The sequence below is a fragment of the Anabas testudineus genome, chromosome 6, assembly GCF_900324465.2.
Source record: "Anabas testudineus chromosome 6, fAnaTes1.2, whole genome shotgun sequence".
In the NCBI taxonomy this organism is placed as follows: Eukaryota; Metazoa; Chordata; class Actinopteri; order Anabantiformes; family Anabantidae; genus Anabas; species Anabas testudineus.
The window spans coordinates 85,673-111,109 of record NC_046615.1 but is presented as its reverse complement, the minus strand read 5'-3'; the positions used below and the strand labels follow the sequence as shown (position 1 = coordinate 111,109).

The window sequence follows — 25,437 nt, the reverse complement described above, 5'->3', positions numbered from 1 at the left end:
TCACTGCAGGCGTGACCAATACTGTGGCATGTCTGCTTCACTTCCTGGAACTTGGACTGGTACTGAGACACCAGGGGAAATCAGACCTGATAAGAGGAAAATATAGGGGCCATTAGATTGCATAACACCTCCATAAAAATTAACGTTTTAAATTAAATTTTAAATTAAATTAAATTGTGTTTTGACTGAACACAAGGTAGAGAGAGAGATGCACAGGTTTCCATGCTGAAAAAAAAATCCATATTTTAACTAAAGAAACTAAAGATGTTATAGAAAGAGCTTAAGTCTGTACAGAATAGGTTCTTGAGGATATAAGATGGAATGCACCAACAATCAGTTCTGTATTTGTATTGAAAGTATCAGACAGTAGCCAGTAGTTTCCTACCTGCAGATGATGTAGCAGAAGATGTCATTGACTGGTTGTTGATGTGTGGCTGCATGTGTGGAGGAGTATATGTATCATAACTTCTTCCATTTATAGTGGGGCTGGGAGGCAGCATGCAGGAATAAGAGGTCTGGTTGGATGCCTGAAAGCATAAAGAAGCACTAAAACAGAAGAAAAACACCACTTGATTCACAAGAGAGTGTCAATAAAATGTGGTGGAAGGTGCTCTCAGTCTGACATATTTTGGATACACAGATTCATACCATCACCAGCCAATCTGGTGGTCTCATATCCAGAATACCCACAGCAGGAGGTTACATTTTATGCTGAAAATTTGTTTCAAAAGTTATCAAACATCAATGAGAAGATATGAGGATACACAGCTATCATTGCTGTAATCATTTCATCCTCCTTATTTAATCAGCAGATGTCCTGTGTAACATCAGTTACTAATCTACCAGGAATTTGTGCTTTGTTTTATTGAATGATTTATGGAGTGCATTGCCACACATCACACTCTGTTGTGGCAAAAGTTTAGATAGGCTAAACTTCCCAAAATTAAATACCCAAACCCCCAAATTATCTCTTTGATCTGCAAGACATAATTTATTTGTCAAAAATCTTTTTAAAATTCATGATAAATAATACTGTAGAGGAGAAGAAAAGGAACCAAAGGCAGAGAGTTGAAGATTAGCGTTCACCCATGATAAAAATTCACACACCAAACATATACGCACACATACCTACAGACACGTACAGAAAATTAGTTTGACCCTTTCTTGATAGGTTAAAACGTTTTCACTACTCATCCAAGTAGCTTCTTCAGTTTGACGAAGCTACTTCTACCAACAATGTATCTCATGTCTGTATATCTGTAAGCCAACCAGACTGGAAGTCAGACACTGACACACATGAAGATGCCATAGCTAACTCTGGCTGGTCCAGAACAATTTATTTTGTAATGTGCTGTCTTGTCACATAGCCTTACTTGCATAGGCAGGCTGCCAGCCATACTGTAGCTGGGCATGGCTGGAAGGCTGTAGTTATTACACAGGACTGGATCGGACCTTCCCAACATGGATCCAGAGGAGAAGGAGACTAGAAAAACAGATTTGAGAAAGGAGATTTGAAATGCAGGCCAATTACTTTAACTTAAGATACGAACGAGTAGACTATCTGTATGACACTGGTGCATAGATGAAGCGATGAATCTCTGCTATGTGAGCTCAAGTGATAAATCAGTTAATCCATTAATCCATGAACCCTTTTTGTCTGGTAAAGGACTGCCTTAATCTCAATAGTGATCCATCGTTTGTTATTTGGGAAGACTTTTTGGTTATACCTTCAAAGTCTGTGCACTGTCTCTACAGAAGTTGATGTAATCTGTGAAACAGTCAACCTGTGTGTCAGTGTCCATGAAAAATCTCCTGAGATTGAGGGCCTTGAATGTTGAGTTTGTATCCTCAATATTACAATATTGAGTTTGTAATATTGCAAGTATTGCAATATTATTATTGCCTTGTCAGGTGGTCTCATATCGAGAATACCCACGTCACTTGTTTACACATAAAGTCCTCTACCTTTTGTCTTGCCTGAGCATCTGTGTCTGCTCATACCAGGGTGGTTAGGCACATCCCCGTAGAAGTCTTTAATGTTTTGATTCAACCATGTCTCAGTAAAACACATCAGGCTACACACGAAATTCTCTCTGGTTCCTAACCAGTGCCTCCAGTTCCTCTCTTTTGTTCAATATAGAGTTGACATTTCCCATGATTTAATAGTAGGAAAAGATTGTATCCCGATCTCCTAGGCTTTAGTTTAGCACCACCTTGAGACCTCTTCAGTTCAACTGGAGTAGGGTGATATATTCTAGGTTTGTTTTGTTGTAATAAAAGTAGGCCATCTCTTGTGCTCTTACCACAGCAATATTCATCGGTGATTAATTAAACCAGAAGATTCCCCAATTTGGGGACCTGGATAAGTATTTTGCAAACACAGTGTGAAACAATGCACTAATCATATAAGAATGTTTTGATGCTGCACATCAAATTAACCAGCAGAAGCTGGGCCAAAAGACCATAAAATCATTTTACACATGCATCAAACACAGCACACATACCAACTAAATAAATAAATATCAACACTGCTTTGAAACACTGGCTACATTTTTTCTGCCACAACACTTTGTGCAAAATATACAAAACATAACTCAGACAAAAGCAGAGACTCCACAGATTCCACAGATATATGTCAAAAAATGCTACACACTGAAATCATTCGGGGTGCTGGTCTGATGGGTTTTAGGACCCTGATGGAAGCCTTAGAAAATACTCATGCTGAAGCCTGAGTGTTTCACACAACCGTGTTCTGCTGATTCTGATTGGCTGACAGTGCTGTCAATCTGACTTTTGTCAGATTGTTGATGTGTCTTCATTTGGCTCTAACAATTCAAATGAGGTGTCATTTACTAGAAAAGGCCAATCCATCAAAAAGATATAGCCCTGCATATTTGCATTTACAGAAATGGCGGTTGCAAATGTAAGGGTTAAACGGTCAGCCAAATGCCCAAATCTATAAAATTTGGATGTATTTAACACTATTTGTGAAATACACATGAAATATAACTTATATAATATATAAATATACAGTTCTGTACGATAAAAAATTAAAATAGCACACAAGATCCCAAAATATTGTGTCTGTGGTAAACCTCTATAATTTTGCTCTGCTTTACTTTATTAGAATGAAACCTTGCAGAGATACATTGGCTTGTATAAGTATTCATACCCCTTGAACTTTTCCACATTTTCTCACATTATGACCACAAACATAAATATATTTTATTGGAATGTTATGTGAAAGACCAACACAAAGTGGCATATAATTGTGAAATAGAAAGAAAATTATACATGAGTTTGTTTATTTTTTACAAATAAAAAACTGAAAAGTGCAGTGTGCAAAAATATTCAGCCCTCTTTTCTCTGAGTGCATCCAATTGCCTGCAGAAGTTGCCTGATGGTTGCTGACTGATTGAATGTTGACCTAATGACTGAATAGAGTCCACCTGTGTGTAATTTAATCTCAGTTCAAATACAGCTGTTCTGTGACAGCCTCTGTGGTTTGTTAAGAGAATATTGGGGAGCAAACAGCATCATGAAGTCCAAGGAAGACACCAGAGAGGTCAGGAATAAAGTTGTGGAGAAATTTAAAGCAGGGTTAGGCTATAAAAATATTTCCCAAGCTTTGAACATCTCATTGACCACTGTTCAGTCCATCATCTGCAAATGGAAAGAGTATGGCACAACTGCAAACCTACCGAGACATGGTGGTCCACCGAAACTAACAGGCCGAACAAGGAGAGCACTGATCAGAGATTTAGCCAAGAGGCCCATGGGGACTCTGGATGAACTGCAGAGATCTAGAGCTCAGGTGGGGGAATCTGTCCATAGGACAAATCAGTCGTGCACTGCACAAATCTGGGCTTTATAGAAGAGTGGCAAGAAGAAAGCCAATGTTAAAAGAAAACCACAAGAAGTCCCGTTTGCAGTTTGCCAGAAGCCATGTGAGTGACCCAGCAAACGTGTGTAAGAAGGTGCTCTGGTCAGATGAGACCAAAATTTTACTTTTTGGCCTAAATGCAAAATGCTATGTGTGGCGGAAACATAACACTGCACATCATTCTGAACACACTATACCCACTGTCAAACATGGTGGTGGCATGCTCTAGGGCTGCTTCTCTTCAGCTGGGACAGGGAAGCTGGCCAGAGTTGATGGGAAGATGGTTGGAGCCAAATACAGGGCAATCTTGGAGGAAAACCTGTTGGAGTCTGCAAAACACTTCTAATCTGACTCTTGAATTGCTTGAATTGTTTTGCAAGGAAGAATGGGCAAAGATTTCAGTCTCTAGATGTGCAAAGCTGGTGGAGACATAACCCAAAAGACTTGCAGCTGTAATTGCGGCAAAAGGGGGTTCCACGAAGTATTGACTCAGGGGGGCTGAATACTTTTGCACACTGCACTTTTAAGGTTTTTATTTGTAAAAAATAAATAAACCCATGTGTGGGTATTTCACATAACATTCCAATAAAATATATTTATGTTTGTGGTCATAATGTGAGAAAATGTGGAAAAGTTCAAGGGGTATGAATACTTTTACAAGCCACTGGATGTTGGTGAAGATTATTAGTCTTTCAGGAGAAGTCATCTGGAACTTGAGTCCTGGCAACAGGACTTTCTTCTGGTTAGATCAAAGCGTTTCACTTTTTATCCAAGTAGCTTCTTTCGTCTGTAGATAGTTGGTTAGAGACCTCATATTTATGCTCCAGGTTTGCAGAGAAAATGTTGTTATTGTACAATGATTTGATAGAGGTTTAGAGCTACAGCTACATCATTTCAAAGGGATTCTCACCCTAAAGGGCTCTTTTTTTTTCAGGAGAACCTGAAAATAATTAATTTGTGCTCTGTGCCATCTTTTACCGTTCATCATTAATACTTATACTCATATTTATGCATCTTAACAAATAGGCTTAGCATTCGAAAGGTTAAGCAAAATATTATACTATATAACCCTTATTTATGTTCATAGGCTACAAGACTTTGCTACCAACTGCAACCTGCAATGATATGCATGCAATGATAACAAATTGCTAAGAGACTACTTTTCTCCATTTAAGCAGGCTACTTTTTACTTTTCTTAGTTTTAATATATTTAACAAATTAGATGTTAATATATGTGCCAGTCAAATGTGTAGTATATGTTTCTACAGAAAATGTTCACATTAGTGAAGTTAGTGTCCCCCCTCTCTTTCAGTCCCCTCTTTTGCCACTTTTCTGATTCTAAAGGGGGGTAGTAACTATGTGCATACTGGACCATATAAAAAGATAAATACAGGTCACCAAAAAAAAAATGTTCACATTAGTACCTGGTGTAGTAGACTGTGATAAAGGCTGGTAAACACTGGTGTTGAAACTGCTACTGATAGGAATATGATTGGAGGAGTTTGACACCTGACGACGTTGGTTTCTCAGTTTCTCCTCTCTTCTCCACTTTGCTCGTCTGTTGGAAAACCAAACCTGCATATTCCAGGAGAAAACAGCTGTTGATACAAAGTGAATGTTTTTTTTTTTTTTTTTTGACATGTCAGTCAATATGACATCTATGTCTGAAATTAACATGGAGGTAATTATTGCTTTCTATGTCTGTTTGGACTATTACTTATTTGGCTGTTTGCTGTGAACATCTAACTCTAAGGACAAATTGTTTTCAATTACTAAGAAATCGGCAGAAAAATGTATAGGTTGTTTAGAGTTTCTATATGATTTTATTAAATAAAAAGGTAAGTAACCTGTATGAATGCATGCTGTTTTGAACAAAAACTGTGTTTTAGAACTCAGTTTAATGTTGACGTGATAAGTAAAGCATGAGCAGGGTCTTATTCACTATGTAAACTGCAAGTTGACTTGTCCGGTCCATTACATGTGTGGGAGCCAACTTCTACCGTCCTTATGAATACAAGCAAAAAATACATATATATATATATATATATATAAGCAAATATATTTGCATACTGTGACATGTTATTGCATTTACATCATTCTAGTACATTATGGTTCATTTAAGAACACAGTAATCAGGCTTATTCAAGGTTTTTTTTGTAATGTATTTGCGTAGTATTAATACTCTTTAACATTAACTGCTGATAATGTGGGAGGGGAAAAACAGAGAAAAACAGTTTTCTGGATACAAGACTGTCTGTGGAAATAATTTTGTTTTTTTATCTATATTTCTGTACATCTTTTGGAAAAGTAGAAAATAACTATTTTTTGCCATCATCAGATGGAGGTGAGTGTGAGCTGTTTCAATAGGATAAAAACATGTTGATTTACGGTTTTCACTCTGCACCAAGTTTTGGACCATATAACATGTTTTTATTAACAGGTATGCATGCAATATGGCCTTTGTTCTACTTGCAGAATTCCCTTTACTTTTTACTTTTTTTTACACTCTTTTTACACAGTTTAAACAAAAAGGTATATTGAAATGTTGGGAAATGGGAAATAAAACTTAAAAACTGAACAAATGTATTTGGGTTTTAAGCACAAATGATTCACCATTTGGTACACACACACACACACACACACACATTCACTTTTAAGCCTAAAATTACAACTATAACCTACCTGTATTCTAGCCTCTGGAAGATCTATTTTGTTGGCAAGGCGTTCTCGGGCAAATACATCTGGATAGTGAGTCCTTTCAAATTCTGGAACATAAATAAATTGTGCCATCAGGTAATACTATAACAATAGGACACGGATTATATACTGTAGTATGTCAGAACTGGATTCATGATCCCTGTGACTCCACTGCTGGTATTTCTCCCATCACTACTGGCTGTTACTTGGGCACTTGCAGTCAATTGTGGTCCATGTGAAAGGACTGGTGAGCTGCACTGCTCTCTCTGCTCAGCCATTTGTAATGTGACTCCACTGCATGAAATTATTTATTTACTAATTCAATAACATTTGACAACTGTATCACACATAATCTCTATAAAATAATTATGTATTCAGTGGAACATGATTGTCCACTTTGGACCCTTGAGACGTTTGTCAATCTGGGCCATCTGACCACTACTTTGAGATCTAAATGGCAAATGTCCCATAATTAGTTGGGGAATTTCTAGAATCTTTGTTGAGCATTTGCAGTTGAGTATATTTCATGATTTATATAAGCATGGCACCTATTGTTTTTGAAGTTTACTTCTGCCTATTACCTGAGACTAGCACACAACACAAGTTGGACAAAGCTAGCCAACAAAAACTCACACAAAACTTACAAAAACAATGCACAAACGCTGCTATACCACTCAATAGGTGCCATTCTAGAATCTAGAGTCACCAAAAGGCCGACCATTGCTTTAAAACTTCTTCGATGGTAAAAAGAAAACCAGAAAATCTTTAAGTCGGGAAAACCAGAAGTTAGGAAAACCAGAAGATCTTCAAATCCTGAGAGACACTTGTAGTTGGTCATACAGCCACATTTACCACACACATCTGACAAAAATCATGCCCACTGAGCGCTTTAGGACACACACTAAACTTGTATTCTCCATTCTGAAAAAAACACTTTTAGACCACCAACATACATGATCTATCAAAGAAAATTCCCATTTGGATCAACTTGTTGTTGAGAGGAACTTAAAATGCCCAACTTTGTGGAAGAACACTCTTAGCAAGAGAATTACTAAGAAAGTAAAAGTGTGAATAGGAGAGACGGCAACAATGTGTACATAAAGTACAACTTATTTTACTAAGTTAACAAGTTTAGATTACAGTCTATGAAGAGAATTATGATCATCAAGCAAATATTCTCCATAGTCTCACTAGTACATTGTTAATCTGACCCAACTCAGTCAAGTCATTAAGTTTCACATTCCAGTCAGATACAGAATAGAGAAACAAAACAGCATCATTAACATATAAGACATCAGCATCTCATCATTCTTAACCATGTGCTGTACAAGTAACAAAGTAACAAGTACAATACTACCTTACCTTTCTCCAGTGCTTCTATCTGGTCCTGTGTGAAAGATGTTCTGTTTCTTTGAAGTTTTCTTTTTAGCTGAAGTCTCATCTGAGTCTCTTCTGACTCTTCACCATTGGAATTTATTGATATGGTGTTCTCTCCCGCCGGTTCCTGTGGTTGCTCTGCAGCAGAAAGACAGGTAGAGGAAAGTGAGAAAAAGGGATTTCAGACCAGTTACGATCAAATTCATAATCAGCTGGGATGAGAGAAGTTTTCAGATTTTATATTCTACTTATAGGGTCAAAGGTACAAAGACAGAGAATGCAATGTTTGGTTGTCCAATAGATGAAGCCACATTTCAAATTTTGAGTGGTTTTAGTACATTTTTGTGTAAGTTTTTACTTTTTTGGGTAAACACAACACAAATACAAATTTAACTTGAGCTTTATAATTTTAACATATTCTAATCATACTATTTCAAACCTTTGCATTTTTATGTTTATTTAACTGTTATATTAATCTCCTGACTTTGAGTAATTAGTTGCATTTTGCAACCAAATTTATTAAAAGTGTGATAGATTTTTGTGGTCCTGGAGGTGACTGAAAAATATACAGTAAAAATATACATATATGATTGTCTTGAACTAGTAGATAACACTGCAGCTACGTCTGCTAAAGGTCAGACAAAGAACCTGACCTTACTCAAAAGGACCTTACTCTGTTAAATGGAAGGCCATACAGTTAGTTCTAAGTTATCAGCCCTTAGTAAAGTTATTTCACATGTTTTTGTTATTGTTAATTTTTTTTTTATCCATACAGTTCAAATCAGCATTTGTAAAATGCAATATTAGGATAGTTACTTCATGCTGAGTGAAACACTGCCCCTGTAAGAAAAGTTAGATTAGCAGTAAAGTGTAAACTGAACTATGCAGCACTTTACTAAAGCTCAGAAATTAAACCATGCTTATGAAGTAAACATAAGTTAAGATACAGGGAACTTCAAAGTAGATATCTCCAACATGATTGCGGCAGGCCCAAGGGCTCCAGTTCCCTGTGGAATTCATGTTATTTGTGGCGCTGGCTGGATAATTATTCATTATTCCCAGCAGACAGAGACTGCAAAACAGAATGAAGCCATTGCTCAGTGTCACAGTCAGTCAGGCAGAAAAAGACACAGATGGGAGCAGACGGCCCCTCTCCTTCCTCTGCACTCACACATGCATAGCCACAAACATGCTATAAACTGATGGGGAGGCAGCAGCCGTGTTATTATAGCATAACTTTCTTTAATTGTTGTTACACCAGGGTGCCAGAGGACAGCAAATGAGCCCACTCCACCCAGCAAATAAGGACCTTACCCACACATGAAATTTACAAGCACCTCATTCCATATAAAATATTTTGGCAAGACCAACTTATTCTTTTTTTATGTAATTTCCCAAAAACATAACATATTTCTAAAAATCATTGGGATCATAATCCATAAAGTCTATTCATGACACATGAACATAAGACACACTTAAATCACAAGGACACAATGGAGATCTCATTAGGTATTTGTGTAGATGATTCAAGGTTGTTGTATTTTATAGGTTCTGATGCTACCTTATATGCTACATCTTCAACCCATCCTAATTGACTCTACTTCTATGGGATGATTTTGTCCATCTATTTCTTCCTCCTCACTTGCTTTACATTTTGCACCTTAGGCAAATTACATGGTGATGTAGTTAATTGCACAACTGATGCTAACAGCTATGCAGCAAACAAGCAACAGAAAGTTAAGCACTCAAGTACACAAAAAATGATTTGCTTGAGTGTCATACCAGTTGTAGTGTTTGTAGTTCCAGCATACCACCCTGTTCGTCCTCCCCAAGTTGCTTGCCCATTGAGCATCTTGAGTTTGTCAAACATTCCTTCCCCTACCACTGTGCCCATTTGCTGCTTGTCACTGGCCAGATTTCTGAGCACTCGATTTATTGATGAAACCTGGGGATAAACACAATAACATCATTACATAAAAGTAAATATTTTTTAGTACATGAATGGCATACCAATACAAGAAGCACATTACTATGATCATATTTTTAGTATACATTATATAAATGAAAAAGAAAAAAGGAACATGTTGTTCCTCATTCATTCTGTAAGAATTTAATCAGTTGGTAAACCATCCAAAACAGTAAAGATTACCTTTTACAAAACAACTACAATTTGCTACTCAGTGTTAAACTTGAAGTTAGTTATTATGTAAAAACATCATGTTTGTCACTTAATGAATGTTGTGGTAACACTATATATGTGGTTACACTATATAAATGAAACATATGATAAAACATAAATGCAAAGCTTTATTGGAGAGGCTAGTCTGGAAGCTAACCTAGCCCAGATGCCCCCCTGCTTCCTTTCCTGCCACTTTCAGCACCTCCTCTTGGGGTGTGATGCAGAAGAGTCTGGTTGTGTGATAATTCAGTGGAGAAGTCGTGGTCCCTGAAGCTGAACTGCAACCTTCTGGTCCAGAAGGCAATGGCGATTACATCTTGTAAGCAATGTAAATGCTGAACTGTGCACACACAGAAGTAATCAAAGACTACAGGAACAAACTGCGGAACACAACACACGGCACTAAACATGCTGTGGCATATGCTGACACAACTGTAAGTTCAGTAATCCCACTATGCACTGTACTCTGTGACATGATATGTAATGTGTTTTTTGGTCCTATCAGTTTTGTCAGCATCCACCTCGAGTGGAATAACAGTCATTGTACACTGCTCAAAAAATAAAGGGAACACTTAAACAACACAATGTAACTCAATCACACTTCTGAGTAATCAAACTGCCCACTTAGGAAGTAACACTGATTGACAATCAATTTCACATGCTGTTGTGCAAATGGAATAGACAACAGGTGGAAATTATAGGCAATTAGCAAGACACCCCCAATAAAGGAGTGGTTCTGCAGGTATTGACCACAGACCACTTCTCAGTTCCTGAGAACTGAGAAGTGGAGAACAACAACCCATCAGCAAGACCGCTACCTCCGCCTTTGTGCAAGGAGAGACCGGAGGAGCACTGCCAGAGCCCTGCAAAATGACCTCCAGCAGGCCACAAATGTGCATGTGTCTGCTCAAACGGTCAGAAACAGACTCCATGAGGGTGGTATTAGGGCCCGACGTCCACAGGTGGGGGTTGTGCTTACAGGCCAACATTGTGCAGCCCCCCATGGGCTCACTAGAGGTAGCCTGACTTACATTAGGTAGCAAGATGACATCCTCAGACCCCTTGTGAGACCATGTGCCGGTGCGGTGGGCCTCGAGTTCCTCCTAATGCAAGACAATGCTAGACCTCTGGAGTGTGTCAGCAGTTCCTGCAAATCAAAGGCATTGATGCTATGGACTGGCCCGCCCGTTCCCCAGACCTGAATCCAATTGAGCACATCTGGGACATCATGTCTTGCTCCATCCACCAACGCCATGTTGCACCACAGACAGTCCAGGATTTGTTGGATGCTTTAGTCCCGGTCTAGGAGGAGATCCCTCAGGAGACCATCCGCCACCTCATCAGGAGCATGCCCAGGCGTTGTAGGGAGGTCATTCAGGCCACACACACTACTGAGGCTAATTTTGACTTGTTTTAAGGACATTACATCAAAGTTGGATCAGCCTGTAGTGTTTTTTAACACTTCAATTTTGAGTATGACTCATGACTGGTTAAAAAAATCTGGTTTCCATTGATCATTTTTGTGTGATTTTGTTGTCACCATATTCAACTATGAAAACAATAAAGTATTTAATAAGAATATTTCATTCAGTCAGATCTAGGTTGTGTTATTTTAGTGTTCCCTTTATTTTTTTGAGCAGTGTATATCCTGCCTGTCTTGACCAAGAACACCACCAACACAGGCAGATCAAGCACCCTTTTCCAGTGCATGCTGAAATCTATAAATTGAAAACAATTTTATTGATACCATAGACCATGCCCTCTAAAAGTGACATTATTTGTTAGTGTAACACTAACAAAACTAATGAAATATTACCCACTATAAATCTTTGCTCAAGGCTCGGATTTTGCACCGGACTTAGGACCAGCATCCAGAGTACAGTGGCTTGATGTGGAATTTAGTGACTCATCCAGGGATACTAGCCACATACAAACAGGGCAAATAGTTATAGTGCAACTGCTCTACCAACTACAATACTGCCCCCTTTGTCCTATTTAAAATAATACAAATCAACACATTGTTATGCTATCTTTAGCATTTATTGAACGAAATGTAGAAAAAAAAGTACAGTGACATAACACAATTAAATCTGCACTGGACTACTACTACACTGAATTAGAGAACAACTTACTATTTCCTAAACATCATGGTCACTGTTTAGTCCTATTTGAAATTATCTGAACAGGAGTAAAATAGCAGTATTTTAAGCACATATTTGAGATATTTGAAAAGGAACACTGATCAATATAAGAGAACAGTTTCAGATACCTCACAGTTATTGTTGTTGATTTAGCACCTGGTGCTAATTCCCTTAATTATCTGACAAACCCTATTTAACTGGCAGCTAACCTTTCCAGTTTTCACTGACTTTGCAAGATGGTAAGAAGTTCCAAAGTGACTGAAACCCTGCAACACCAGGTTGTCCAGACAAAAGCGAAAGGGATGACCCTATCAGCTATAGCAAGAGCAGTGGGTCATTGCAAATCTATGACTTCTAAAATATTGCATCTTTCTCTCTATGTAACAAACTCAAGTCCCCTATGAAGACTGGTTGTCCACAAAAGACAAATGTGAGACAGGAGAGGATGATATGGAGAATGTCAATGGGCAACTGGTTCAACACTTCAGCTCAGTGCTGAGCAGGGCAAGCATCTGTCTCATTGTACAGTGTCTCTACAGTTAAGAGCAATCGGAAGAAAAGCCCACTCTGCAGTGACCAAACCTCTCATTAGCAGAAATAATCAAAAGGCTAGACTTTGCTGAGGAGCATGTTCTGTGGACAGAAGATAATTAGTCCAAAGTACACTTTAGTGATGAAAGCAAAGTTTAATTTATTTGGGCCTGATGGAAAACAAACATGTTGGTCATCAAAATGGAGAAAGACTGAACCCAAGAAGTCAGTGCAAGGTGAAGGAGGAAGTGTTGTGGTTTGGGGAATGTTTTCTGCAGCATTCCCTGCATTCATCACCCAATCAGCCCAACCCAAACAGGACAATGCCCCTTGTCACACAGCCAAATGGGCAAAGCAGTTCCTTGAAACTGAAAACATTTGAAAAAATTAAATGGCCAGTCCTGATAGTCCTGATCCAAACCCAATAGAAAATCTCATAAAAATCCTTGGCGACAAAGTTATAGCCAAGAAACCCACTACAGGTATATATATTAACCCAATTTCATTTGTCCATTTTACATATTCTGGGAGTAATAAAGTTTTTTGAATCTTGAATCTTGAATACAGAAAGGTGGAAAATACTGGAAGAAGAGTGGACCAAAATTTCTCCAGAGAAAACTTGAGAGAATAGGGATGTGCTGTGGCAGCAGGTGTGCTGAAGTAATTCAAATCTTCTTCAAATAAAGGGCCTGTACAAATCCTACAAATTGCTGACTGTTGTAACCTTCAGAAAAATTTTGTTCTAATCTTTCTCCATACTACAGTTATTGCTGTTCTCTGATTTTAATCATTTTTAATCATCGTTTTTTGCAAAATAAATGTTTTTTATTGAAGTGCTTTGGTTATTTTGTAACACAACACTGTTCTAGTGGCATGGTAAAGCCACAACAAACATTTCCAAGTGTTGAGTAATAGTGTTCATAAACTCTTCTCTAATTTTGATCTCCACTGTACATACAAACTATTGGTCGTTTCAGGATCTCTTAGGGAGAATCTGTGGAACAATTTCACATTTCACTGGCTTCTTTGAAAACATGGATAAATCCAAACAGAAACCATTAAACCTTATCTGACAGGACAGGAGAAACCAAGAGAATCTGGAGAATCTCAAATCATTCCAATTAAGAAGTGTGTGACAGGGCAGAATGGCTTCAGTATTATGTACAATGATGTACCCCTTGGAAGTTGAACAAGATAAACAATCAAAAGATACCCTGGCAATCTAGCTCACTCTACACCAGTTTTAAATCTATCCATGGAAATACACAGTGACCACAAACGTCTTGTTTTTGCATGGATTATTTACTACAACCATGGGCTTTTACGATGGGCAATGAGCTGCCTCTCTTGACATAATGCATAGTAAAAATGATAAGTCATAATATGTGTAAAGGTTTGTTTTTATGGGTGAGGTGTTCTATACAAATAAAACTGAATTGAATTGAATTCCCCTAACCCTTGGAGCAGTGCTTTATCATAACGTGATACTTTTTGAAAGTTTTGCAGGGGGCCTGGGAGGAATTTACACCTAAATATCTGATCAGGAGAATGCCATAGGATAGAATGCAGGGCAATTTTTTTGATGAGAATAAAGTTGAACATGAAATTTGGCCATTTGGTTAAATATGCTTACAAATGGATTGAATGGATCCAAATGTTTTCTTGCCAGCCTATGTAGTTAGGTTGGTTAATTATAGGGATATACTGTAGTGTCCCAATTATAATATACAGTATATATAACAGCTCTACATTACTTTTACATTTAGGCATTTGGCACACTTTTATGCAAAGCGACTTAAAAATGCAATTGACTCCTGAAAGTCTGCAAACCTTTTAGAATTGTCTAAGTTTCTGCTTCCTAAAACTTCATCAGTAGTACTATCTACCAATCTAATAATATATTGTCATATAGACAATGATTCTGAAAAGGTTTAAAATATTGACATCTTTGATTAGTTTTGAACTACCATCCTCTAAAGAACAACAGCTTATCTTCACATTTATCTTCATACTAATTAGATATTCTATACACAAGGCATGCCAATGACTTGCCAAAGAGTTTTGATTGAAGCTTGCCCTCCATAAATTAAACTGACATGACTGAAGAAAGGGGGTCTTACACTTGGTATATTGTCGTTAGTACAAACTCCTTCTGCAAGCAGTCGGTCTCTGATCTCCCAAGCAAAAATGGATGGACACTCTCTCTTATACTGAGCAATCTTTCCCACCACCTCTGGAGTGGCCACCCTGGGTTTGCTCCCTCCTATGGCCCGCGGACGGATCGAACCTGTCTCGTAATAACGGCCCAAGATCTTACTCACACAGCCATTAGACACCTGCACTCAAAAACAGGAGATGCACATTACACAAGTTATTGTCAGTGGGGCAAAATAACATTGTTTTTCAAACTTTCCTTTTGGTACATAATCAAAGAAATCTTAACTGATCAAAGATCAAAATAAGTTTACAAGGATTACTGCTACATATGTGAAATAGTTGTGGAGGTAGCTATGTTAAATGTATAAAGTGTTTCAAAAGAGTTTTGAGGGGTGGCACAGTGGTGCAGTTACTGTACACTGTACTTTACACTGTATTAACACTGCCAATTCACAGCTAAATAAACCTGAGTTTGAAGCCACTACTTCAATCCAGGTTGCTTTTTTAATGCTTCTGTTTTTTCCTATGCGTACTTAGATTTCTAGCTTAATTAATTGCGTAAGTACTAAAAACCACTTGCACAAGCATGCTTTTCTGTGTGAACTGTGATCCACAACCAGCTGTTGTAGACCCACCCTACGTTGTATATTAGTACATGATGATTTGTCAATAATATTTAATATTAATGATTTAATTTTCTCTTGACCACTGAATATAAATTCTGGTGTGATGAGTTTACCTGTAATATCCTGGAGATATCACAAGGTCGAGCTCCACTGTGTGCTAGCTCCACTATCTTCTGCCTGGTAGAGTCAGGTAAAGGCCTCCCATTCACAAACACTCCTCCCAGCTGGTTAACTCCACTGTGACCTAAACACACATACACAAAGACAACAAAACAAAAAAAACTTCATTAAATGTATTCAATTTAAAGCAGAAAAACTGGGTGGTACTGAACAGATGTCTAACTACAAAGAACTGAATAACCACACAGATCAGGAAGGTGTGAGAAGAGGAAGGACAGAGGTTAGAGGACAGAAAGATATATAAGCCATTACACCTCTCTTAAGTCAAAAACACATAGTTTCCCATATGTGTTTTCATGGAAAGTCTCTATAGCACTTGCTAAACAGCAGCATCTTCCTTCGGAGGTGTCTACAACCATGTAAATATGTACACATATCCTTGCATACAGTATAGTATTTTATGATTAGCATTTTTTGGTTAATTCATTATCCAAAATTTAATATAAAATTTCACAGGTATAGACTCAATCAACCAATCAGTCAAATGTTTCCTATAATAGAAATTGGATTTAAATTCTCATCACAGAGTATTGTGTCATCTAAACATTTGGCAGTTGGTAATACAGAATTAAACTGTTAAATTCAAGCATTACTGTATTTCTGTAGGTTGTGTGAGTTCATTGCCTGCTGTCAACATGCTGCAGCTCAAGCATGTTTCTCTCAGCAGCACCAGACCACAGTCTGTGCTGTGACACTGTGCAGGTTAAGTAGGGATTTACACTGAGTCAATTGTCTATTGTCTGTTAATGGCTCTGTGGGGAAAAGCATATTGCAGATTTCTGAACCTCTCAACAGGACATTAATAAATCATCGAAGCCAACACAGAAATGCACACACAAAATGTAGTAAAGAGGGGCTTAATCAGTAGGTTCTATTTTAGATCTTCCATTCAGTCATTATCAGAAGGATGGTTACTACAGCTATGAATATATGTTTTTTTCCAAATGAACAAATATTCCCCTTTTTATGAAAATATTTCTGCTCTAGGTTCTGAAACATGAAAAAAAAGGTAGAATACTGTCGTATCCTGTTTCAAACAGACATCCAGTAATTGAAACATTTTTGATAGACAGTTTTAGTCATTTGTTTTGATTAATAAACAGTAAACAACCTGTGTAAAAACTCATCTATCTCTTTATAACTGCTAATATTTTGACTTTGAGTAACAAAATTATTAATAGTTGAGTATGTAAAGATGGATATAGGTCTGTTTTTTTTTTTTCATTAATTTAAACACATGTAGAAAACAAAATATAAAGACATGCCCCTCCACTTTTCAGTCAAGCTGCTCTAATGGAAAAACAATGGATAAGCTGGATCAGGGAGGGTGTCCTTTAGACCTCACATTGCCATGGCTTTGAACTTCTCTTCTGGTTAATTAAAAGGGTCATGCCCTTTGCAGAAGTTGTTGTTGACTTCGGGTGTGACAGTGGATTATCTCACCCTCTAACTGTCCCTTATGCTGCCTTCTAACATGTTCACCGTGTTTTGGGTCAATTGTTTCACCGTAGAAATGTTAATCACAGCCTCATTTCCCAGAGGAACACAGCTACGTTATCCTCTGCTGACACACAATTAATAGACAGACATATGGAGTCAATTTGTCTGTGGTCCCTATGTGTTATACACACAAACACACACACGGAGCAGATTGACCCCTGAGTGCAGTTCAGCAGCTTTCACTTTAAATCAACTCATTCAACAGTGAATTTTACTTCAGTTAATTTCGCTTTCGCCATGTGCATGGTTAAAGTATGCAAGTATATATTAACAACATAATCTTTCAAATAAACAACAATATATGTTCTTGATGCACTCCATGCAGTGTTTTCTGTTATAGCTAAAAGCTAAGTTCAGTGGTATATTGAGTGAGTGTTATAGCCTGAGAAACAGTGCCAGCTCCGCAAGGCTGCTTAACATTGCGTATCAAGTGATGAAAATGCTGGTAAACTTTATTTAACATATGTAAGAATGTTTTTTTTTTCCATTTTCAAAGTGTGTCACGAGTTACATTGACAATAGCATTATAAAGGTATCTGTGTCCATAGTGCAAATATCAAAAGAGAAACTGCTAGTCTAGAAATGTATTTGCTCAATGACATGAAACATAGGTCCTCAGCTAGCTTCAAAGTGAGAATGTTGTGTCGTTAGAATCTGACTCTTTTCCATGTGTAAATTGAACTCACACCCATGCACACGCTCACAAATCAGAAGTATGTTGGATTCTGAACACAATGTGAGCTTCATGAAGTACTGTACATGCAGGCTGTATGAACTCACTGTCATTTCAAATAAATGTGTAATTTTTCATTAACTAATGATAATAGAAAAATTTATTTTGGTGTTTATTTATAGTACTAATCAACAACCTCCAGTTGCTCTATCCAAATATTTGTCTAACATTTAAAGCATTTAGACTGCTCAACATAAACATGGCTAAATATTTTTAGCAGTATAACCTAGTAAAGTTATACTGCTAAAAATATTGATATATATTGGGTGAAATTGACACAACGGGTGGAAGTAGTGTAGTATAGTTTGGCACTTATACCAGTTAGTAGAGAAATGCAGGACAAAAACAAGCAAGACACAGAAATAAGTAATTCACACACCTTCACTGAAGACAGCATGGACCTTTTGTATCGCAGTAAAAAAAGGAGATATCAGATGTAGTTCATTATCAGCCCCAGCCAAATGTTTTAATGTGGTAAACAAAAATGTAAACAGTGAGTGAGGAACAAATCAAAATTTCCATGATAATTATAATACCTGAGCTAAAAAGTGGTAGTTACTACATTTCAAAGATAGTTCTGAAGCAATGACACTTCCTCACTCACTACACATATATTCATGTATTATAATTAGAGTTACCAATTGCTGAGACGATGATAACATAACATAACACAGGAAAAAAGACCACTAAAAAGAACCATCATGTTTTTTACGCCATCATAACTTGTGACACTAATGGTATCATGATGACTGAAATGAAAGATAAAAATAAAAAATAAATGTAAATGTAAAACTACAACACTAAAACACATTTCACATCTATTCCACACTCAAATTCCATTGAGAAAAAGCTATTAAAAAAGTTCATTTTTTAATATGTATGTATAAATATATATAATATATAATAATTGTCAAGTTTAATAATATATTTAAAAAAACGAAACAAAAAAAATTGTATTACTCTTATTAATAAAAGCAAATAAGAACAAACTCGGGCTTTTTTCAGCACAGTCATAGTTCTGTTAGTCATAGCTAGTTAGTCAACTGAACACTAAGTCTAGTGTTCAGTTGACTCTCAGCAGCAATGACTTCAAATAAAACTACAAATAAAATCATACTTATTAGAGAAAAAAATGTTGATCAGATCATCTCTGCAACTGGCATGGATGGAATGGATGTGCTTTTGACTTGTACTTAGACTGCTTCTTCCCCATAGATCATACCAAGTTAATCTTAATAATTAATGCATCTAAACCATCAACATGTCTCATAGACCCCTTCCTGATAATCTGCACAAAGATTTTATCTTCGGTCAGCGCGTGTGTACCACAGGCTTTTATGGTTGCTTTAGTCAAACCTCTTTTAGGAAAAAACAAAACAAACAAAAAAAAAAACTCTTGACTCAGGGATTTTAGCCAATAATAGACACATTATAAATATGTCCTTTATCTCTGGAATCCCTGAAAAACTAGTTGCAAAGGAATTGTGTGACCCCCTGTGCAGGAATAATCTCTATGTTGAGTGTGCATCATAGTGCATAGCTCTTCTCTTAGTGTCAGCCAATGGACTTCTCTCTATACTCATCGTGTTCATCTTAGTGCTAATCTTTATGGAGTTCTACAGGGTTTGTTGCTTGGACTGATTCTTTTCACTTTATATATGGCCCCCTTTAGCCTTTAGGCAATATTATTAGATAATGTTCTATAATTTTCCATTGCTACCCATATGACACCCAGCTATATATATATATATATATATATATATATATATATGATACAAGATTAAACATTTCAATTAGTCAAACTTCAAGCATGTTTAAAAGACACAAAGGCATGAATGTCCTTTAATTTTCTACTCCTCAATTCAGACAAGACAGAGATTATTCTTTTTGGGCATTAAAACCTCAGTGACATTTTATCTAACCCTTTTGTTACCCTTGTTGACATAGTATAGGACTCAGTAATACTGTGAGGAATTTCTGAGTTACCTTTGACCAGGATATCTCCTTTACCCTGTACAATAAAATAAATATCTAGACCTGCTTTTCTCCACCTGAGGAATACTGCTAAAATTATGAGCATTCTCCATGCATTTGTTACATCTACTGTAGATTGGACTACTGTAATTCCCTATTAACATGATGTCCCAATAACTCCTTAAAAAGTCCGCAGTTAATACAAAATGCTGCAAAGTTCTGACTGGATTGAGCAATAGATATCATCTTTTTTTACATTAGCTTCTCTCAATTCTGTAAAAAAAATAAAATAAAAAAGCTTCTCTCCCTGTAAAACCTAAACTCTAAAATAGAATTTTAAATCCTCTTCACATACAAAGCACATAATAATTAACCCATCATATCTTAAAGACCTCATAGTACTATATTTTACAAGCAAAACACTTCTCAAAATGCAGGTCTGTGTTTCCTAGAGTTTCTAAATGGGCGGGATAGCCTTTGATTATGAAGCTCTTCTTGTTTTTGAAACCAGCTCCCAATTTAGGTTTGGCAGGCAGACACCCTGTCTACCATTAAGACTAGGCTTAAAATTTGTGATTTGGTGTTATATAAATAAATTTAATTTAATTGTTCCAATGTGTACACCCACTGAGTGTTAACCGTGTTTGCTGCTGAGCAGTTTACAATGAACTTTTAGAGATTTCCTGATAAAAATAGATTCCTAAACAATAGACCGAATTGAACTATGAAGCTCAAGAAAACTGAAGGGAGCGGTAAAGTAAGAGGTTACAAGTAAGCCACATAATTTTTTATGCTGCTGTTTGATAGTTGATATGTTCACAAATTTCATAAAATAATAATAATAATGATTTGAATTGGGCACTTAGCATTTACTCACTAGTTTTGTGGACTAGTGTAGGAAGAGGCAATGTTTTGTTTTTTTCTGTTCATATAGCTAAATTACGGATCAATCACAACAAATGAAAATAATAACAAATAAACATAACTCACTGTTTTGCATCATGGAGGCAACACCCGTCTCCCAGCTTGTCTGACTTCTGTAATCTGTTCAAACAAATACAATTTTTACTGTGTTTTATTTACAGAACATACATAGATACTATGCCACACGTACCTTTTTCTAGACACAGAATTGGAGTAAAAGTAGGGAATCATATCCCAATTGCATTCCAGAGGTCATTTCTCATATAATCCACTTTTCTAAAGCAGTAAACATAAAAACACCAAGTATTTTCTGAATTATTTGGTAGGGATAGCAAAACTTTATCATCAAATAAAAACATTGATGAAAATGTAATACCCTGGACAGTATGGCTCATTGCCAAGTCATCCTGTGATTGGTTCATAGTGCTAATGTTATGATCACAGACTTCATGTTTTGCTATCACATATGCAAAACAATTACAATTAGGATTCAGATTTTCAGATTTGTGTCTCTTGCGTCACTTTTTCTTGAACACACTATAAACTAATAGGTCAAAACTGAGCCTGTCAGCTTTTTCAGCATTTTCAGAAACCACTAATGGGTTATGTATTTTAAAAAAAACTCTTTTTCACATAAAATTAGCATGAACCTGCTTCCCTAGAAATTTTACAGCCTTGAGCAACTATTCAATTAGACATTGTTTGTATCATAGTTTAGTGTCAAACATACATAAGTGCTATATTTAGGTTATTAATCAAATTAGTGTGCACTGGTGGGATACTGGTTAAATTGTGAGGCAAGTCCCAGCTTCAGTTCCAGACAGAAATATGTTATATCTTATATCTATATCATCAATATTTCCACAATAATAATATTAATAATAGTAACAGTGTAGATACTTTTTAGTAACATAAATCTATTACTACATACATAATTATGTTTCACCAGCAAGTACACTGTTACTGAAGATTACCTGTTTAATTGTTGTTGTGTGTACATGTTAATACAAGTAAGCAAATGACATTCATTTGGTCATTCATCCTGTTTCTCAAAACCAAAGCCTTTATTCCTTACTGGTTAACTTTAAAGGACATAACCAATAAAGCAAAGTGCAAAAGCAGCTCCTTCTCTGAAACTCTTGTCAATAACAACCAGCATAATGAACATTAAGCACCTCGACACAAGAACAAACACACACAAGCCGGCTATAGGCACCGTGCCCCCACTATTACTCAGCGCCTCTCACCCTATGAAAGGAGACAAAGAGACGAGGGAGAAGCGGAGCTGCAGCTCTGCACGGTAAATACCGCCAAGCTTTGTGTGCGGACAAGATTTTGGTGTCGTTGCTTCGTTAGTTACGGCTCGTTAAAAAACCTGCGGCACAAAACCGCGACGGGGAGCCCAATTTGACCAGTACAACGGACATAAAGGAGTTCTGCTGAACACTCTGATGTCAATATAAAAGTTTAATTCAGCCTTATTCAGCACGCTGATATGAAAGGAGGAGAAAGAGACACAGAGCTGCTGCAGAACACTGCTGCAGATTTAATCAACTTTTATAGAGCAGCCAGTCTGCCACTGAATTTTCATAATCATACTTTCATACTTAGCTACTACTACTACTGATGATGATGATACCACAAACAACGATAATAATAATAATAATAATAATAATAATAATAATAATAATAATAATAATAATCTCTATTTTATTATAATTAAAATTATTTTATACATAGGGCCTATAGCCTACATGACCAGAGTTGACGGTGTTGTTGTGTTGCTTCACGGTTAACCAATGGCGCTGGTATGAAATTACAAAAGTTAATACAATCATTGATTGATCACTTACTCTAATGTATTTTAATGTCGTCATATGATCCCTTTAATCGGGTGGTTGGAATGGCAATAGTGTTAATTCAACTTAGTGCGAATTTGAGGGACAGGGAAAACAATAAGCTACAAAGAGAAATAAGATCTTATTTATTTATGAAAATAATCTGAATCTGAAATTTCAGAAGATCAAACACTGAGTTATGTTCTAACAACCTATTCAAAATTAGGGGGAGATGAACTGTTAATATAGTTGCCGTGATTAGGCGGTTTGTTTTTAAAAAATAATCATTTCTCAAAAATTTTTCATGGCTAGATTTTCAATCATACATGCTTAGATATAAAGATTATTTTACACTGTTTCAAAAGATGTTCATAATGACATGCGTTACATAATCTAGTCGCCTACCTAAAAACTTGGAAAAAGACATAAATCCGTCGATATTTTGGCTGCCAAAATTCAAAGTTATATTGGAATTCTAGAAAGAAAGCCAGCAGTTTTTGTTTACTTAAATGTCTCATAGCCAAGGTCAGACGTCTCCACTTGGCTGCTATCTTCAAAAACAAAAAAAAATTTGTCTCCTTCAACTCCGCATCAGGTTAACAGGTCCAACACTCCCCTACAGAGTGGTCTTTCAGCCTCTGTGCTCTGCCAATGAACAGCAACTGGTGGTCCCTAAACCACACAGAAAAAGATCCCAAGCAAGTTTAGTTGTCCCAGGATTGTAGAAAGTATTACCCAGTACACCCAGTATTCTAAGAACTCTTACGCAACTTTCTATGCAAATCATCTTTTTTCATTGGCTCTTATGTCTCACGAAACATTCTTCTCTCTTTTCTTCTTTAATGTTTAATTTGTTGCTTGCTTTATTGCTGCCATCCCTCTGTAGGGATAGGAGCCTCTGAAATGGTTCAAATTTATCTTAGATAAATCCACCAAATTAATCATGCGTTTAATTGGCTCTGATGTCATTCAAGTCTTAATTAACAGCTGGAGTTAATTAAACCATCAGTTAAGACTGCATTTATTGTCTATATATTCTGACTTTAGATTTTAAAAGTCCCTCATCCCAAAAAGTAAATATTGGGCCCTATGTTATATTATTAACAAACATGTTTTCTATGATGAACTATTGTAAAATGGTATTCCAACAAAGGAATAATAAAATTACCCTATGTGGTTTATGACTTTTCTCTATTTTTTATCGTCATACAGTTCTTTCAAGTACTCCCTTTTTTTAGGCCTCCATGAAACACATCTCAAATAAAGACTCTTCTGCATAATCCTGGTGATTTGTAGGGTTAAATACAGCTGTTTCAATAAGGTAACTATTTTCGGTGGATACCTTCTGAATCTAGAATGTTTGAAAAATGTACTGCACCTTAAGTTGGTGAAATCTGTATGGTCCTTCACTTAGCCTCACATCAACAATGATTTCATGGCAATGATAAAATGGGAATTTAGTAATTTCAATGCCCAATTTAATACAATTAATTAATTGCAGCTATAGACCTGAGAAACAATCTCACAGAAGGGATACATATAAATAAAATATAAAATAGAGGATACGTTGGCGTAAAGGCTTATATCAGTTAGGTAAAATCTTTTCCTCTTCCAAACGTGAACAATCGCGATGGACTCTTAAATTAAATGTTGATTTAAAACATCACACATACACACCATTTGTTACTCTTCTTTTCTTGGGTGACTCTTTAAAATTATGCTTAAACGTTAAAATGCATCAGAGGATATTGTCTGAGCTGGTGATGAATCCACAGCATTCACTGGTCAATGAGCAGCCGGCCGCTCAACGAGTTCTCAGAAACCTCGGAATCGCGTCAAAGCAGATGCGATTCCGAGCCCAAGTTAGTATTCATTTTGCTGTTGTTTATTTGTTTTGCTGCGCGTTCTCTCTGACAAGCTAAAATGCTATATTTTTAGAAACCTAACTTAAAACAGCAATTGTACTGAATCTGAATCATATATCTTTAGTTTTGTTATAAGTACACATTAACATAACAATAGATTTTTTTGTTTTGTTGTCAATATTATTGAAAGTAGAAAACAAAATAATTTTGAGCTGTATATTTAGGTTGTCCTGAGTGTTTTCATTCTTTTAGTTAAGCCTTTTTGTTCAGGCGGACCGTGCGAGTCAGGTAAACTTCAGTAAAACCTCTGTAACCAAACATGATGTTTTAGATAAATTAGTTACACACATGATGGACATGAGAAAACATTTAGATTGCCAGCTCTTAATACTTTCTGCCACCAAAGACATAGATGGAGTGACTGGACAACAGCCTGTCAGCTTTCTCGCTGTTCTGTCTGTGAAAATCTGTTCCTTTTTCCCTCCTCTCCTGATATTGTTCCTACTACTGAAATGGTTCAAATTATTTTATTTGTAAACTGTTCTCTCATGGTATTTTATTTCCTTTTTAATTTTCTTCTGATTTTTCAGCACAATTTTACATTCACTAGCAACCTTAATGTTGCATTTTCCTGCTAAACAAAGTGCAACTTTTAACTCCATGTTGATTGATGAAGAGAGTGAACGATGAGATGGAACGAGAGAGCGAGGGGGGGGGGCTTACCTTTTTGTGGCATACTGTAGAGAAGTAAGGTTTCGTTTGTTTAGTTTTCCAACAGCTTCTTTCTTCTATTCTTTCCTCCAATTAGTTTCTCCTTCACTGAAGAGACAAG

General features: G+C 36.6%; 1 protein-coding gene across 5 annotated transcripts; it reads right to left on the bottom strand.

The window, feature by feature from the left end:
* Positions 1-25,437, bottom strand: LOC113165979 (paired box protein Pax-6-like). 5 transcript variants are annotated; one of them, XM_026365831.1, is made up of 11 exons: positions 25,329-25,437; positions 20,969-21,022; positions 15,705-15,835; positions 14,929-15,144; positions 9,711-9,902; positions 7,943-8,093; positions 6,566-6,648; positions 5,308-5,458; positions 1,374-1,483; positions 386-527; positions 1-86 (listed from the first exon to the last, which is right to left on the bottom strand). In XM_026365831.1, the coding sequence occupies exons 1-11, from the start codon at positions 25,339-25,341 to the stop codon at positions 1-3; spliced, it is 1,329 nt and encodes a 442-aa protein (XP_026221616.1). In that variant the 5' UTR covers positions 25,342-25,437. The 5 variants fall into 5 exon arrangements, with proteins under 5 accessions (XP_026221616.1, XP_026221617.1, XP_033181918.1 ...); XM_026365832.1 differs by lacking the exon at positions 25,329-25,437 and adding an exon at positions 15,570-15,585 and having other exon boundaries at positions 386-515; positions 1,353-1,483; positions 14,929-15,149; positions 15,672-15,835; positions 20,969-20,981; XM_033326027.1 differs by lacking the exon at positions 25,329-25,437 and adding an exon at positions 15,570-15,585 and having other exon boundaries at positions 386-515; positions 1,353-1,483; positions 15,130-15,149; positions 15,672-15,835; positions 20,969-20,981.

Coding starts and splice junctions, on each gene's coding strand:
- LOC113165979 (XM_026365832.1), bottom strand. Junction 6,649..7,942: donor GATAGAAGCACTGGAGAAAG/GTAAGGTAGTAT, acceptor TTTATGTTCCAG/AATTTGAAAGGACTCACTAT. Junction 1,484..5,307: donor ATCACAGTCTACTACACCAG/GTACTAATGTGA, acceptor CTGTTTTTCTAG/TCTCCTTCTCCTCTGGATCC.